The sequence below is a fragment of the Tachypleus tridentatus genome, chromosome 2 (assembly GCF_004210375.1).
Source record: "Tachypleus tridentatus isolate NWPU-2018 chromosome 2, ASM421037v1, whole genome shotgun sequence".
NCBI classification, from domain to species: Eukaryota; Metazoa; Arthropoda; class Merostomata; order Xiphosura; family Limulidae; genus Tachypleus; species Tachypleus tridentatus.
Window position 1 is genome coordinate 52468987 of NC_134826.1, and position 18499 is coordinate 52487485.

The 18499-nt window shown below is 31.2% G+C and overlaps 1 protein-coding gene across 2 annotated transcripts; it reads right to left on the reverse strand.

Moving 5' to 3' along the window:
- Nucleotides 1-5829: 5829 nt before the first annotated feature.
- On the reverse strand, nt 5830-16366 carry LOC143243818 (folylpolyglutamate synthase, mitochondrial-like). Of its 2 annotated transcripts, none has more exons than XM_076487495.1 (6): nt 16271-16366; nt 14249-14399; nt 12940-13062; nt 10264-10414; nt 9940-10082; nt 5830-9388 (listed from the first exon to the last, which is right to left on the reverse strand). In XM_076487495.1, exons 1-6 carry the CDS (start codon nt 16316-16318, stop codon nt 8988-8990), a joined length of 1017 nt encoding a protein of 338 aa, XP_076343610.1. In that variant the 5' UTR covers nt 16319-16366; the 3' UTR covers nt 5830-8987. The 2 variants fall into 2 exon arrangements, with proteins under 2 accessions (XP_076343610.1, XP_076343609.1); XM_076487494.1 differs by having other exon boundaries at nt 12940-13065.
- Between the last annotated feature and the right edge of the window lie 2133 nt (nt 16367-18499).

Here is an 18499-nt window from a genome sequence, read left to right on the forward strand (position 1 = left end):
ACTTTAAAATCCTTTGAATGTAACAAAAAATTATTGTGAGTGGGAAGAAGGGAGATAACAATATCCCTGACCATCCCAGTTGAAGAAAGATTCTTTCCTTTAAAAATTAAATTATTGTCATGAAAATTTTCGTGTTTTTTTTTCTCACGCGTGGGTTAAGAGGAGAAATGGTTCCTGAGCACCGAAGTTGGGAAGAGTAGGCAATATTGCTTTTTCTACTTTCAAACTAGATTTTTCTCAATATTATTTTTTGAAAATTTTTTGAAATCATGCTACGTACGCCAATAACTGATTTCGTACATTCCGTACACCCTTACAAATGTCACCACCACAGGTGAAGAAGAAATTGCCGCTAGTTAATGACGCATGACAATCGGTTGTTTCGTGAAAGAAACTTAACAATTTTTAACCATTATGTTTTGTAAAAAGTATACATATATCTGAAAAAAAAATTCTTTATTAATAAAAAGGTAAGAAATATGCATTTTTTTTCTGCTTACAACATATATAACCCTCAAGGCCAGATTAAGGGTTTTATTGGCCCTAGCTTTTCAGCTTGGTCCCCTCGAAACAGACTGTTTTGTTTGTTTTTGAATTTCGCACAAAGCTACTCGAGGGCTATCTGTGCAAGCTGTCCCTAATTTAGCCATGTAAGACTAGAGGGAAGGCAGCTAGTCATCACCGCCAACTCTTGGGCTACTCTTTTACCAACAAATAGTGGGGATTATAACGCCCCCACGGCTGAAAGGGCGAGCATGTTTGGCGCGACTGGGATGCGAACCCGCGACCCTCGAAACAGAACTTTTACGTGCAATATACGTTTATAATCATAGTTTGAGGCCCTAGACTTCAGCCCGGCAAGCCCATGCCTTAATCCGGTGTTGGTATTATTAACACTCGCTATGTACACACATGCTATTATTGTTTACAATTATGAATCTGTTAGTAAAATATTTGTTCGTAAAAATAATGAATTATGGGCTGTGATACAGTTATGAGCTCGCTTGACCAATATTATACATTAAGCTATGTATACTGTTTATATAGATATTTTAAATTTTTGTTATAGCAAATAAGAAGGTATAAAACACGAAGTATGTCCACATACCATATTATACAAGTGTTACATTGATTCCACGTTTGAAACTGTTTATTGATTAACCATGGGTAAATATTTATCAAGTAGAACTGATTTTTAGCTAGTAAACCCTAATTACTCAGCAATAAAATCGTACAAAGAAATTGTTGCGGTCTTAGTGCAAATCTACACAACAAACTATCTTTGCTCTGCTTGTGGCATGGAAACAAACCAAATTTTAGCACTGTAAGTCCAAAACCTACCACTGATATATATGAATAAACCAAGGATCAATAACAACTTTACATTATTACGATGGGCCTATAGACCTTGAGATCCACACAAAAACGTTGTTTGTGCACCTAGATGTACAACTACAAATGAAAACAGCCGTTAGCAAACGTTGAGGAAGAAATAAAATAATTTGTTATCATATCTGAACTGGACTTGATATTTTTTACCCAGTAATAAAAAACACATCCAACAAAAGAACATGTAATAATGATATGTTTTTAATCTTCTCAGCGAGGCTTATCTTTATTAGCAGTCATTTGGTTTCATTCCCATAAAGTTAACTACATTGGTTATTAGTTATTTAAAGATAACAATTTATAAAAGAGAAAATTATGGAAGAGCATAATACAAGTGGTATGAACAAAAATGATGTCGATTATGTTTTAGTATTTAAATTTAGATGTTTTGTATTGTTTACTAGTCGGAGTTTTGACAAAATCTAATGATGAAGTGTAATGCTTCTAAGATTCTAGTGTGCTTAAATATGAGGTGTGCTTGATCTCTCGCGATTTATAAGAGACTTGAAAGTAAATGAATATCCGTGGTGCTTAGTATGTAGAAATCGGCCGAGAAAATAATGGCTGCCGCATTTAGTCTGCTCCTCCATAATGCTTATAAATTACTGTTAAAGTTGAGTTATAGCCTTATCTGAGCATTTAATTGCCATTATCGAGCGTTTCACAGCTTGTATAACAGTAATGTTATTCTGTTTTTGTACTACACCAAATAGCAGCATAAATTATTCTTATATGACGATCCTTTATAACTTTTTTATTTCACAAATACACTTGCCAAAACAGTTTCAGTAAAAATAAATAAATAATAACCTAAACTCATATTCATGGAATCAAAGAAATCAAGACAGATTACGTACATGGTGTTGATGCCTAAATTTAAGAATACCAGTTGTTAATTATCAAAACAATATATCATATATAATAGTCTACTATTCTTCAAATGTTCAGTTGTGGCGAACCTGGAATCTGTGTATGTACTGCATTATACTTCATTGGCCGAGGTCTGTATGATATCCACTGTTTTAATTGCAATGACCTTATCATATGGTGAATTCAACTGTCGGAAGTTAAAAGTTATGTAAATATCCCTATACCATCAGTCCAGCACTCGAGGGTATTTGTAATATCCAGGAGGAACTATTAACTATTCGTTAGCTTCTAATGTTATCCACAGTTATAGAAATTGGTGAAACTGTATGATATTAATAATATATATTATAATTGAATCATAAAGATAAAAGAAATGTATCACTTATCAACCTCCTTCAGTGAAATTGTATAAAGAAAAGAGAGGGAACAAGTAATAAAAAATTTTGCAAACATGAAGTATCTTGTAATAACGTAAATACTACAAGTATAGAAACAGGGTAAGGATGAATACACAAAACCGTACAAAAATCCAATGTACTGTGCCAATCTTACAAGCTTATAATTATATCAGAAACTGCGAGATTGTGCAACACAAATAAATTTAAATGCTTCTATTTAAACCTGAATTCATGCGGTTTACAGGAATTCAAATTTAATTGTGAGTAAAGTTCAGTCTTTAAAATACGTGGCTACTTATACAGTGATTTTCGTTCTGTGTATTCATTCCTACTTTGTTTATGTAATTCTTTGGTACTGCCATCTTTACATCACAATAAATCTTTGCATTTTTTTTATTACTTGCTGTGTAAAGAAACTAGAGTTGTTGTTGTGGGCTAATTAATCACAAAGCTGAAAAGATGATCACTGAGCTAATCAGTCAGCCATTGAATAATTACTTAGTTATTAAGCCTGTTATTGTATTATCAACTAATTACTTCTCATTTTTGTTGAGTTTGTTCCGTAGGTATAAGATACGACGTAATAAGTGACTGTGTTTTGTCAACGAATGTAAACTTGGAACTTGTAGATAGAAATCAAATAAATAAATTGCATTCATTACGTGGACTTATCTCTACAATGTTTTTACCTAATATTTGTTTGTTATTAAAACACAAAGCTACACAATAGGCTATCTATGCTCTACCTATCATTAGGTATCAGAATTCAGTTTTTAGCATTACAAACCTTCAGATTCACTACTGAACAACCATGAATGGTTTTTACTAAACCATACACTGCGTCAGATTTTGATGGACATCGGAGGGTCAGGTACACTCTAATAGTAAGTTTTGCCCCTCTATTTTTATTGCTTGCTAGGATTATTGTTTCAAATTTTATGTTTGTTTTCCAACTGACGTAAGTTTTGATACGTTTTATTGTTTAAAACTTATGGTTCTTGGTATTGTAGTTTGTTCGAGTTTAAACCGTGTTGTCTTCAGGTTTTATTTAATACATGTATTTTTCTGGTGAAACTTCCCACATTTACACAATGGGAAGTATCGCCGGTAAATTAAACAGAACCTACTCAACCTGGAAAAAGTTTTGTTTGAATTTTGCGCAAAACCAAAAAAAGACTATCTGCTCCTAATTTAGTAGTGTTAGACTAGAAGAAATTCAGCTAGTCAACGTCATCATCATATTATAACGCTCTCACGAATGACATGCTTAGCGTAACACGGATTTAAACTCGTAACTCACAGATTGCTAGTAGAGGGCTCCAACCTACAAGTCAATGGTAATAAACAACTAACAGTTACAATGAGCGAAATATTTTAATATTATACATGTTATAGCATTTACCATTAAAATTCCTTATTCGAACCTGTAGGTCTTTTTAAAGAAGTGTATAATAGCATTTCAACCACAATTTGTTCGCTATATACACTGCTGTCGCCATATTTAGTTCAATACAAAACTCATCAAAACCGCTTAGGAACAAAACAGTTATGATCGGAAAACTTTTATATAAGCCGTTTGTTATTATTCTTAATATTAAACACAAACTGGAATATATTACGAGACATTTCTATCAAGGAAAATAAAATAAATGCATTTATCTCCACAAGGCATCTTTATTAATCCAATTCTCAGTTATTGCAGCTTAGTCATTTCGAAGGTTAGAAATCTGGTAGGATAACGGTAGTTCCTGACAAAGCTGAAATAGCTAAAGATTCAGGTAATAAAGATATAGATTATTTTATTTACCCTAATATTTGTAGCCGTTTTCTTATGCGCAAATCCAAAACAATGGGCTATCTGCACCTAATCTAATTTTGTATTTTAGCGTTGCAAATAATTGGGAACAAATAACGTTTCGACATCTAATGTATATCTTTTTTTATGTCTCTAAAGCTGAAGTGTCGTATCAACGTCGGCTAGAACGTAAAAGAAATATATTTAAGTGAACTAGTAAATGCAATTGTTCGATATTTTTGTTAAGTATTTAATAATTCTGAACAAGTTTTTTTTTTTTTTTCGGAACATCCAACACAACAGATGGGAAGTTCAGTTTCATCGTGGATTTGTTTTTTTGAAATGATTAAAAAATATATTTTACACACTTGCTTAATTTTCAAGTTGTTTGTTTGTTTTCGAATTTCGCGCAAAGCTATTCAAGGGTTTTCTGCGCTAGTCGTCCCTAATTTAGCAGCGTGAGATGCGAGGGAAGGCAGCTAGTCATTACCACCCACTGCCAACTCTGGGGATACTGTTTTATCAACGATCAGTGGGATTACCCGTAACTTATAGCGCCCCCACGGCTGAAAGGGCAAGAATGTTTGATGTGACGGGGATTCAAACCCGCGACCCAGAGATTAACGAGTCGAACGCCTTAACTACGTGGCCATGCCGGACGTTCTCAAAGTTTCCTTCTGAAATGATTCGATTTGTCGGTATCTTAAATGCTCCTTCTACCACATATAGTACGAAAAAATTTGACTTTTTTTTCCTTTAGTTATTATCTTGTGAATTTCGCGCAAAGCTACAGTATGGTTATTTACACTAGCCATCTCTAGTTTAGTAGTGTAAGACTAGTGGGAGGGCAGTTACAAGTAGAGAGTCTTAACCACGAGGCCCTGCCGGGTGGCGAGAGACGTGAATGTCATCCGAAGAGCCTGACAACTTTAACAATTACCGACAAGAGAAATAAATATATACGAGAGAGCGCAGTTACTTTTTCTGGTGCAGTAAGTCGAACGAGTTTATGAAGTGTAAAATGACACTCAAAATTATCAGTTGATATGCTCTTAATTATGCAGATTAATAAATTTTATTTTTATATTATTTCCTGTCTTGTAGATATGCTTGAATAATTTATATATGATGGTCAACGTCTCTCACAGGTTTTATTGTGTTTGTTTTTTTTAATATCCATTCGTAACACCTCTAATGCTTAGTGTTTATTTTTGCTCTCATTTTATTACTACAAACTTTAGGTTATTGGAATGGAATAAATTAATTTAAGATAGTACCTATCAGCGTTGGAAAAAAATTTTTTAATGCAATTTATCAATTATATTAAATATCTTGAGCTCTGTAAAGAAAGAATGAAAGGCTTAAAAAAAATAAATCTTTATTTTTTTTGTAATTTACATTAAAAACAAATTAATTTGATTAGAATTCAATTGGAAAATGTTTTCCCACAACTGGAAGTTTACAAAAACAACCTTCATATTTCGGTTTTTCAATACACATTTCAATTTAAGCCCTTAAAGCCAGATATAAGAAATGAAAAAAGTTAATATAGATAATATAGTTAATTTGTATAAATGTTTTATGAAGGATACCAATATTTAACTATTCATTGAAACAAAAAACTACTGAACAAGTTAAATCACCTCAACCAAAACAAAAATTACTTTTTATACCTACACCTCTAATACATTATTTTACTAACATCAATCAAAATATAATAAACAAGACCTATTCATAATATTCTCAGAGGAAAACATGGAACATACGATTGTTATTTGCATTTAAAAACACGAGTTTTTCTTTATTTTAAAATAACTAACTGCCATGGAACTGAATAAATATTACGTTGGAAAATTTTAATGATTATTTATAAAAACATTTTATTACATCCTGCTATTTACAAATCCTAAAATTCGATTAATTTTTAAAAATTTGATATCAGGTTTCAACTTTAAATTCCTTAAAAACGAGTAAGTACAAATATTTATGCTAAAGTTTCAACAGTTTTGATATGTTTATTTTTAATTTCATGCAAAGCGCTAACTGTCCCTAATTTAGCAGTGTAAGACTAGAGCGAAGGCAGCTAGGTCATCACCACTCATCCCAAATTTTTGGGCTTCTCTTACCAAAGAATAGGGGGATTGACCGTAACATTACAATGCCTCCACGGCTGAAAGGGCAAACATGTTGGGTGTGAGGGGGATTTGAATCTGCAATCTTCAGATTACGCGTCGAGTGCTGGGCCTGAATAATTTTGAATTTAAGAAGAAATAACATTCATTATAAAACAATATTAAATAGCAACAAAATTTCAAAAAACAAATATAGATATTTCCTGTGTAAACTGAAAATTATATACTTTATGAAATGATCAAAAAGAAAAACAAATTAACATGAAACTTAACCATTTTTATTTCACAAATCTGTGAATAAAAAGCAACAAACTACACATTATTTATAAAGAATATTTTGTATTATGAACACTTAAAAGTTTAGTTCTACAAAAAATACTTTTCTTTAAGTTGCAACAGCAATGTAAGAGTTGTTAGTTCTCAGTCACATGTATTCTTATCTCCACAGACAAATCAAGAAAGATAATAGTGGACTTCAACACTAAAATAACTAAATGCCATATCAATCATAAAACATACATTACAGTTGTATTTTTATAACATTCCAATATTTTGTATTAAACATTTTTTTCACCAGAGTGTAATATTTTGTTTTACTAACCATGTACCAAATACATTTTATGCAATTTGCATTTATTTGAGATCTACAAGAAATCTCAATTTCTTTGTAATTTTAATGACAAACTTTTTTCCACTCAATAAGAAAATTTCCCCAATTTGAGGAAAAGTTAATTTCTGTGAAATGTGCATCAACATACAATATGTTAAGTCGATACTGACATCAATCACCTGCAATGTCAGTACAGACTGAATGTCAATATTTTCTCATCCTTTTCATCTTTTATTGCACAAAGTACATATTTTAAACCTAAAATCGAAGCTCATTAATATTGTGTGCAAGACACCTGCACTTTACATGAGCATTCACAGCACACTCCAGTTGTTTCTTTCTTCAAATAGTAAAAGAGGAAATATTTCTGCATGCAAGTTGCTGCATTAATTAGCCTTCTTGTGTATAAAATTTAAGTTTTTCTTTTAGAAGCAATAGATCCTATGTAAAACAACTGTTCTGTTCTACATGTAACCTTCACATTTGTTTATCTCATGACAACTTCAAGTCACTCCAGGATTACCCAAAGGTAACTATGTCCTTTACAGTCATAAGTATGTGCATTTACCAAATTACAAGTCTTTAAAAACACATACTACAATAGAGAGCAACTGTTACTTACAAGAAGCTGTTTTTCTTTGGAAACAATAAATGCATTTTTCTTTCTCAAGATGTGCTTTTCAAATGATATTTGTAGAAATGCAAGAATAGCTATATGCAAATACAAAAACTTGTACTATATGTTGCAAAAAGTGAAATATAGGTACACGTGAACAATGGTTTGTTTTTGTCAGGCAGTGACACAGGAAATTTAGTATTATTTTATATTGCCGACAAGACCTTTCAATCTGTAAAAGCGAACCAAATGAAATACGGACCTTTCATAGTCTAGAAAAAAAATAAATAAAAATTATACCTGCAAGACTGAATCACAAAATAAAATGATGAAAAAAAACAGTAATGTTAAGTTCCTTTTACTTGATTTTTTTTTTGTTCACTTTTAATTGCAAGTTGGAATGTTTATCGTTAATCATAGTTGAGAGTCAACGGGTAAATATTGCATTCTGCTGTTGTGGATATACAGTAATTATTTACAAGTTTGGGTTTCAAACCTATTTATTTTGTTCAATTATGGTCACAGTAAAACCCACATACCCTTAGCTATAGTTCTAATGGTCATAACACTCTTAAAGTCAGTGTTTTAATCTCAAAAACAGCAAAGACTTAAGCACTCAAGTAACTTCAAATGTTACTGATTGTCAAAGTTCAGTTTACTAATGTTAAGACTATTCAGTTATTGTGAATACTCAAATTATTACTATTTACTCCTTTTGTTTAATTTTTTAAAATAAAATTAAAAAAACACACTAGTTGCATATTCAAAACAACAAAAGTGTTCAGGATCAAAAACTGTTATATAAACACCCCTTAGAGCAGTAGAAAGCATTCTGCTTTTTCCTATACAAGCAAGGGTTAAAGCATTAGATTATTACAGAAAGGATTTTCATTTTTGATTACCCTCTTAATTACTCCCATTATTATATAACAAATGTCCAAATTATAAATTCACTTTTGCTAAAATGCACATAAAAATAGTGTTGAATTTAATGAAAGACCAATAAAACATGAAAAAATAGTACTAATAAAGCAATAAACATGACAGTGATTCGAGTGATGTATTACTAAAAACTGTACCAGTGATTGCAAAAGGTTGAATAAACTGTTAAGATCATTTAGTAATGGTTACATGCATGCAACTGAATTAAGTATAATTTTTTTAGAACAAAATGTTATCAAACACCGTTAACTACACATTTGGTCTGACAAGAAAGTTCCGGATCAATAACTGCTAGAACACCCCCAACAAGGTGCAAGCTTCCCGTTACCAATACCTGTAACTGTGAAGCTTTCATTAGTTTAGGTGGAAGAACCGTGTGTTTAAAGTCACCGAGTTCACTTTGAAAATTAGTTTCACGACCCTGAGATAACCAACATAAGGCATCCAAGATGCAAGGGAATATGATACAATCCATGTCAATATTAGCATGAATGCTAGATGAGTGATATTCTGAGGTACTGGGATTAGCAGCTATCTTCTCTTCTCTGATACTGCTCAGCATATGACACCAAACTTTCATGTTTACCTCACATTGGTGCATCTCTTTTTGTGGGTCAACTGTGAAGTTACTTTGATCTATGATAAGAAAAAAGAAAAACAAAACTAAACTAGAGCTTTGAAATGCATATATAAAATGTGATAAATCTGAGACTTTAACATGTTCAGTGCTACCAGTGGTATTAATAATTCCTAATCCTAGTTCAAAAACAAAAAAGTGGTAAGCACTATGTTTAATTAACTCATTAAAGCTACTTTTAATATGTGACCCACAGGTATATCCATAAAAGTTCCTAGTGACCCATCAGTAGGTCACAAGGCAGCAAACATTAAATACTTTTCAGATATCAGTTAATAGTTCAGTTTTAAAAATTCAAATCAAGCAACTCTAGATTGACAACATTCATAAATCACCATGTATATAATTTTATAATGCATTTGAATTTAAAACAAACAAGTTTTAGATTTTAAATTTTAAAAAATGTTGAAAATGAAAAGTAGGCTTAACCAGATTTATGTGCGCTACTATAAGTACTGCTGAGACTTCTTTCCTATGTATGATCCGTTCTCTTAAAAAGTCTTTACATGCAAAAAGATTTGGTTAAAAAAAAACAAACAAACTTACTCACCTGAAGCACAGTCTTTGGTTATGAAAACTTTGTTTGGACAAAACACTGCTAAGTCAAAACATTTAGCAGTTAAGGGAGCAAGGAGTGTTTCAGCTTTTCTTTCTCCTGTACAGTTAAATAGCAACACCCTAAATACAGAACCCCTATAATAGAAGAAAAAAAAACAACAACATGTAGTAAAAAACACACCAACACTGATAAACTGTAAAATATTTTTTTTATGTCTGATAAAAGACAATTAAACAAAAGGAAAAAAAAAAAGGCATACTAAAATAAAGTGACACACTGAGAACTAAACAAATTATTATAATAAGAAAAACACACTTTGTTTGCTTCTCTTCATTTGTACATTCTTCCCTGAACCAGCGAATACAAGCCTCCATACTTTCCCCTGTGTGTGCTCCATCAAGATAATATGTGATGGAACCTTCTCTCAATACTTGAAATCTTCCTGGCCAAACACACTGCTGTAAACCTGAAAAGGATAATACTTGATTTAGCCCAGTTAACCCTTTCACTACTGGTTAAGGATTAAAAGGTCATGTCATCACATTTGTTGACTTGCATTGAAGTTTTTATTGAACTCCTATTTTATGAATATAGGTCAGTAAGTTTGAAATCAAATTCTGAATTAAAGTTAAACTTTAATATTATGAGTTAGTTTCTTAATTTAGAAATAAATATTAAAACAACACATCTAAATATAGATTTTTGGCAAGTCATTGGTATACTGAATGTAGCACTGTTTAAAATTAGATGTTTGCAATGTTAAAATACTAACTATAATTTCATACAAAACTGGAACTCAAATTAATAATATTGATAAGTACAAATGTAAAATAAGAACATTATATCTTTTTATTTTGTTAAGATATGGGTTATGAATTGAATTGAAAACAGTGACCACTTTAGACTCTTTCCATTTTTTGAAACAGTCCCTTACATACTCTCACAACAGTATAGAACGTGTATAATTAATCAACAGCTTAGAATGTCACCCATGTGGTTCTCTCAGCTATTTTAATTTTTAAAAGGCTACCATGTTCTTTTAATTCACATTTTAGAGGAGGTAGGTGGGTCTTTAGTCTGCTCGAAGTTTCATATTTTTTAAAATCTAAATAAGCCCTAATTACTAACCTTAATAAATTATAACAATTCTATGGTATCAGTGTAGTTATGATTTTTTGGTTATTCAACTGTATATACAAAACCTAAAAAGAAATTTTGTTTGATATACTCCATGTATGTAACTTTAAAAGACTTCACAATTTGTGTCCAGCAACAACCAAGCACAACAGTTGTAGCTAGAAGAGAATTGTTTGCTTTACCTTCTTGATTTATTGTTTTATAATTTTCAGAAAAATAACCTGAATTTATTTCCAAATAGTAATAATCATGCACGCACGCATGCACACAATGTATAATAATTGAAAAGATTGAAAATTATAAAATACTAGTCCATTAAAACACAGCCAAAATGGGGAAGACTAAAGGGTCAGTTTTATATCACTGGATATATAACATGAGTGCATGTGCACTGCATAAATGCCAGTTATGTAATCATGTGCACTGCATAAATGCCAGTTATGTAATGTTGGCTATGCATGACTAGAAATACAATATAATAAAAATATGTAAATTATATATAGTTATGAAACTTGAGCTATTTAGACTAAACATTTCTACTTTTGTGGTGTGATATGTAGTGATTCTAGCACAAAAAAGCATAATTCATATCTATTTCCTTATGATGCAAGGTTGGTCAACTCACACACACCACATACTTAGAGCATGGAAAATAACAAAAACTAAAAAGTTTTCCTGAAAACAAACATTTGAAATGCATTTAGGAAGTTCTAGAGATTATGCAAACATCTGGAGAATTCTGGGAAGAAGAATAGTATTTTTAATCATAACATGAAATCACTTTGCACTGACTAGTAATGAAACAAACTCAAATATTTTCAAACAAATATTCAGAAAAAATATTTCATTAAAAATTCCAATTTTTTGTGAACAAAAATATTTACCAAAAGTCTATCAAATTTTATAGTGCAAATAATTAACGTGTGCAAAGGTGTAAAAGAACTCATCTATGTCATATCAAGCCCACAGCAAAAGGGTTAATAATACAGTTTTTTTTGTTGGTTTTTAGCGACTGTTTCAGGAAACAACTTTGCACACGTGAGATAAGTATAAACACATTTAGGTGTATTTTAGAATATTCATGAACAGTAGAAAAAACAAACATTCTTAAATTTCACTTAATGAGCTTCCTCTTTCTTTTTATATATAGAATTAAAAGTTGTTCTGCACATTTTAAAACTTCAGCTGGTACAAGAAACCTGAAATCTCCTTACAATTATGGTATCATAAAAAGGTGCCAATTTCTGTGCAGGTACAAGATAAATTTGCTTAATATCTGGAAATTTATGCAGTAGCTCTGTTTGTGGACTTAGCTGAAATTTAAGCTACGTAAGAAAGTATGAAAACTGGACAAATTCAATGGAAAAAAGTGAATAAACTATTTATGAACAGCAGCATAGAGGGGGGGAAAAAAAGTACAAACTCAGGGTACAGGTTTTTTGGGTTTTTTTTCCCCCCCCATTGGGACAAACTTCTTTAGGACTACACAGGTAGAACAGAGAAAGAACAAATAGTTCAACGATGGAAGAAAAGTTGCATTCTGCATCTTATAAATAGCATTACCATGCAACTGGTCATTCTCCAATAGCAAGTTGACACCTGCCAACTATTCTACAACTCGCAAAAAGATGTTGCAGCACTTACCCCCTTAAACAGGGTAATGTTAATTACAACATCCCCCACGCAGAATAGATATTTGCTACATAGAAATAAAGGCAACTAGAACAAGGCCACTGCAGTGTTTTCCTGGACCACAGTTACAATAAATCTGCACAGAAACTAAATGAAAAATATTTTAACTTCTTATAATCATAAAAAGGGTAAACATAACATACCTGTATATTATGCACTTACCATTAGAAAATGGAGGTATTAGTTTAAATGGTATGGCTAGTGGTGGAGTAAGTGGGTGATAGTTCTCCATATCTGTTAGAAGTGGTGGAGTTTTGATGGTTCCATCAGGAACTAGTAACTGTTCTGCTAAAGACAGTTATTAACATTTTCATTCTTAAATTTCAAACTGTGATTTAACAAATTAGAGAGCAAACAAAAATAATTTTTAAACTCCAGGCATAAGGTATTTAAGTCACTATTAAATGTTTCTATTAGTTCCAACTTCTGATAAAGAAAACAAATACCATGATTTGTTAGATTTTCTAGACAGTAAAAAATTATCCATCATTTACTATTATTTTTCTTTTTATTAAAATGTCATGACATAAGACTGATTGACTTAGATATTAATTTTGTTTATTTTACGAATGAACATTTCATGGATTGTTTAGTTTTTATTATAAGAGTTAAAAGCAGATGAGTATTGGAAGTTAAGTTTGTAACTCGTTGATATAGAGAATATAGTGAGCAGATATGTTAAGAAATACATAAATAGTACAAGATGAAAGGGAGAGCAGCAGACAGACAAGAGCAGATGAGAAAGTTTTGAAAAATAGCTCTGTCAAAGTAAAGCGAACTACATGTTAGGGAAAACTACCAGTAGAAGGAAAAAAAAAGTTGATTTCAAAGAGAGTTCTAAAGTAACTTTGACATATAGACAGACAATTCTAGGAAATACAAGAGAAGAAAAGGGAGCAAATAAGTTTAAAAGTACAGGACACAACTGTGGCAACTTGACGATAATGTGAGTGAACTTTATTTAGATAGTTTGGCCTGTTAACTAAAATTCTAAAAAAATTACTAAATGGGCCCAAGTGGACTTTTGACAAGGGGAAGATTACATAATTAGTGTTTATGATATGCCTATAAATTCCACAGTGTGAAGAATTTGTTGCAAGTATGTTTAACTTCTTCCAAATATATATTTAGAAAATAAGTGAAGTGCATGCTGTCCATTCATCACAGAATTTGTCTCAAGTTACAGACACCTTCTGTAGAAGGATAAGCCCAACACAGTATATTTATACCACTGAGAAATATGAAAAAAGCCTTTTTTATTCTGACAATTGAAGGAAAGAATTAACTTCTGATAGGAATATTCAGAATACAGCTAAATTTACCTTTCCCAGTCATATCTAGTCAATAACATTTACTTTACAAAAAAAACTATTGCTCTACTTATGCAGTTATCAATTGAAATGATATTTTTACAAATTGTTTAAATAACACAATATAGAATTATTTATACAAAATATTAAAATCAACTCACTTCCATATTTATTTCTTTGATTTAACCACATTTTTGTTAATTGTAAAGCCAGTGAAGCATTTACACTCTGAACTGCCCCAGGTATTCCAAGCTTGAGTGAATGTGTTGACCATTCGTAGGTCTCCATTGGTGGAACGACATGCAGGGAACACTATAAAAATATATTAAACTGATTAAATAAATTACACAAGAAATTCAGCGACACACATAGAAGGAGTGATCCCTTAGGTAAGAAGCCCATAACATGAACTTGCAATCTCTTTAGGTTTATATTTAATATTTCAATAAATATAATCTAAATCCTATTCGCTCTTCTACTAGTAACAGTAGACTGGATAGCTTGAAAGTGGGGTCAAACTGAACAAGTACATTTCTCCCATAACACTGTTTAGGTTATTCCCTTTATAATTATACTTAATTTATGATACACCACATGCACTACCTTGCATATCTTATAACTGGTATCTACTATTTATTCACCCAACTCACCAAATATAAATATTTTTTGTATCGCAGCATCACCATCTGTCTCACAGTCAACAACATCCAAAATTTTAATATTATCAGTACATTTAAATGCTTCATTAATCATTTCTTCTTTTATCATTCATACAAGTCAAACAGAGCAAAGGTTTCCATGACTACAACCCTAGGTACTCCACTTTCAACACTGATCCCTTTCGGCTGAACTTGTAACAATTCTCTGCTTTCATCTTTCATGCAATTTTGCAATCCAATGGGCAAACTAAATTCCCAATGCTTCAAGAGAAATTTTTAACAAGCCTTTTCTGTGGCACTATCAGTTTCTGAATATTTAGATATACCAAATACACACTTTTGCCCTTACCTACACACAAGAATATCAACAATTAGAAATGCAAGATTTTCCTTGGTGACATCATGTATGTTATTCAACAAAATGTTAAACTTTTAGTTAAATGAATTTACAAAGAATTATTTAAATCACACTTTCACTAATAGGCTTATAATTATTTGGAAAGTTTATAAAAAGTCCTTTGGAAATAGGACTAACATTAGAGAACTTCTAATCTTTTGATGCCTGCCCATTACTCAATAACTCAAAAAATAATAGCAAGCAATCCATATAATTTCATTAACCTTCTTCAAAACCCTTGGGGAAATATTATCTGGTCCAGGAGCCTTGTTTCGTTTGTTTTTTTTAACTTCTCATTTTTTTCTTAACTAGCTCATAATTAGCATAATCAATCATCTTGTTTGTCCTTATTTTAATCTAATAATTATCCAGAATGTAGAATTTAAATTTTCATTAAAACTAAACAAGTAAATTTAATAACCCAGCCATTTTATCATATGTTCTACTAGTATCTTTACACATGTTTAAAAGAAATTATTAATTTATGTTTTCATCCCATCTTTTTGTCATATATAATCTCTTGACTGCCTAATGTTCTGTCTGAATAACTCTTGACTTTTAAAACCTAAGTACTTTTAAAAGGTGGACCTTTCTTCTTGATGGGCAAACTGGGAAAACCCTGAAGAACATTTCTTGAACCTGCATTTTTTTAAACATCAAGAATCTTTTGATTTTTACATCCCAAAGTCTCCCATCATATTAGTAAATTTAAGGGTCTTAAAATTTATGCTTTTCATGATGAAATACGGTTTTGCATTAAATAATAAAATACATTGAAGTTTTAATAGATGTAATTTTCTCTCATCTATCCATGCAAATAATGTAAATTAAAACTTTCTTCAATGCAAAATACCCCTGGTGGCTCAGCAGTATGTCTTCCGACTTACAATGCTAAAAAATCAGGTTTCAATACCCATGATGAGGAGAGCACAGATAGCCCATTGTGTAGCTTTGTGCTTAATTCAAAACAACATCAATGCAAAATATTTTCTTAATTATCTAAGTTCTTATAACATTTTGCAAAATTTTAAAATTCTGATCTATAAAAATAACTTATAAAGCATTAAACATAAAATTTTCACACAAAATGTTCTCCAAGAGACAAAATGAAACAAGTCATTACTTACTCCTACTTCTAGTGCTCTCTGGTGAAGAACTGGCAAAGCACCTTCCATTTGTGGAACAGTAAATGCTGGAATATTAGGTTTAAAATTCCAGCTTTCTGAAAACAATCTTCTCAATTGAATCTCCAAGTACACCAATGTGGTCAAACCCAAGTGATGTCACACCAACAACAACTGGTTTTCTCAAGACAAAAGAAAAAAAAAAAAGAGAAAAGAACTTACACACCACACACCCTATTTACATCCCCCCCACTTACATAATTTATAACAAAATAAAAAAAAACAAAACACCCACTTAAATAATTTACAACCAAGACAAATCTAAAAAGGCAGTGATAAAAATACAATTTAAATAATGTATATTTATAATTTTCTCAGTTATTTGTTCGTATCAAAAATAAGCACTTACATTAATAGTTAATATGCAGTGTAAGAGCTCACATAAATATTAAGTCTAAAAACTTCTGGTTAGACAACTATTACTTGTCCACAGGAAATCTTAAGTACAAAAAGATTAAATATTCCTCAAATAAACCATCTCAAAGCTCTTAACTTTCGGTTGGAATATATTATTTACTTTCATAATTTTACTCAGTTGACAAATTCACCCACCTAACCTAGAAATAATCAACCATTAAAATGCTGTTTAATAGACAATTTGGCACTAGGTTTAATTTCACTGTATAGCTTATATAATTAAAAGCATTTAATCTTTAAAACTTACCGAATAACATTAGGTACAATCATACAAACCACCAACTCCTACTTCAATAACTGCAACATCCACCTATAATGAGCAAACTATAAAAAGTACTGAAATCTAACAAATACAACACATTAGATTCTTATGGAATTTTCTCTTATAAATAGAACCATATATTCTTCATTTTAACAACAGAAAACACTATTAAAGATCTGTATTACACACATCAAGCTTTATACAAAAGTGTTACCATTGTTAACTGCAGCCAAATATCAAACTACTTAAGTATGATTTTTGCAAATTAACAAGAAGATATTTATCTTAAAATTAAAGAACAGAAATTTTGCTTTCAACATTCTACAACAGTAGTTCAAGTAGGTTTAAGAACTTTAATGGATTTCAACTGCCTCTTCCTACTGAAGGAGACAATGTTCCAGGTTCTATGTTTAGGCCTTCTTCTGGTCCATTAAAGTTTGAAAGACTGTTTACTCTCCCTAAAGTTCCACTGAAATGAAAGTAGTTCAAGTCCACAGTTAGGGTCTGTGTTCTCCAACTAACATTTATTTATTGTTAACAGTCATTAAGATTAGTGATTAAACAACTATTTAATATATCAAATATTATTACTATCTAATTTTACTTGTTATTACTATAAAGATATTTTTGAATCACTAACTCAATAGATGTATGCATGGTTATAATTAAAATGTCCTGGAATTGCCAAATTGAGATATTACTGGGATTATAGCTAAGCATACCTTTATAAAGGTATGCCATTTAGTACCTAAATGATGAAATATAATATCGGTAGAGTATATCTAATTAGCTTTACTGGTTGCTAGATTCATTGTTAGCTTTGCTGTATGTACATAGCTTCTCCGATTAAAATGAATGTTAATTCTAAAGCATGTTTGAAGTATCAGTGATGTGGCTTGTTTGAATGATATCTTGTAAGAAACCGCACAGCACTTAACTGGCTGCAGTAAGGGAGGTCAAATATCTGTAAGAAATGAGTATTTTCCCAAAATAAATGTGCACATTTAACAAAACTGACATTGTAATTACATCTTTACCTGAAAAAAATACTGTTTGGAGTCTATTGAAAAGATCAATGTGTGAAAATTGGAGAAACATGATTGATTGATTTAGTGTTTTATGGCACAAAGCAGCTAGGCTATCTGCGTAAGCGTCCGTAAAAGGTAAAACAAATTAAATGTAGTAAAATACAGAAAAAGAAATGAAGGTAAAACAAAACATTGAAAAACAGAAAAAGCATAAAACCAATGTTGACACCTAGTTTACAATGTTAAGAGAGAAAGCAGAGTAAACGAAGTTGTAAAAGTACTTACTCTAGCAAAATGGTAATGATCATAACCCACCAGGAAGACTAACAGGTATGTACAAGAACCACCGTCAGTCACCTGAAGTTGGCCTTTCCAGTCCTGGTTCCGGGTTACGAGTCATTATGGCCAGTACCAAAGGGTAAAGTAATAAAAGTTTAAAAGACATGCAGCAAAACTGGAAAAACA

Coding starts and splice junctions, on each gene's coding strand:
- LOC143243818 (XM_076487494.1), bottom strand. CDS start 16,318: ATGGAAGGTGCTTTGCCAGTTCTTCACCAGAGAGCACTAGAAGTAGGA. Junction 14,400..16,270: donor AGAGAGCACTAGAAGTAGGA/GTAAGTAATGAC, acceptor ATATTTTTATAG/TGTTCCCTGCATGTCGTTCC. Junction 13,066..14,248: donor TCAAAGAAATAAATATGGAA/GTGAGTTGATTT, acceptor AACTGTCTTTAG/CAGAACAGTTACTAGTTCCT.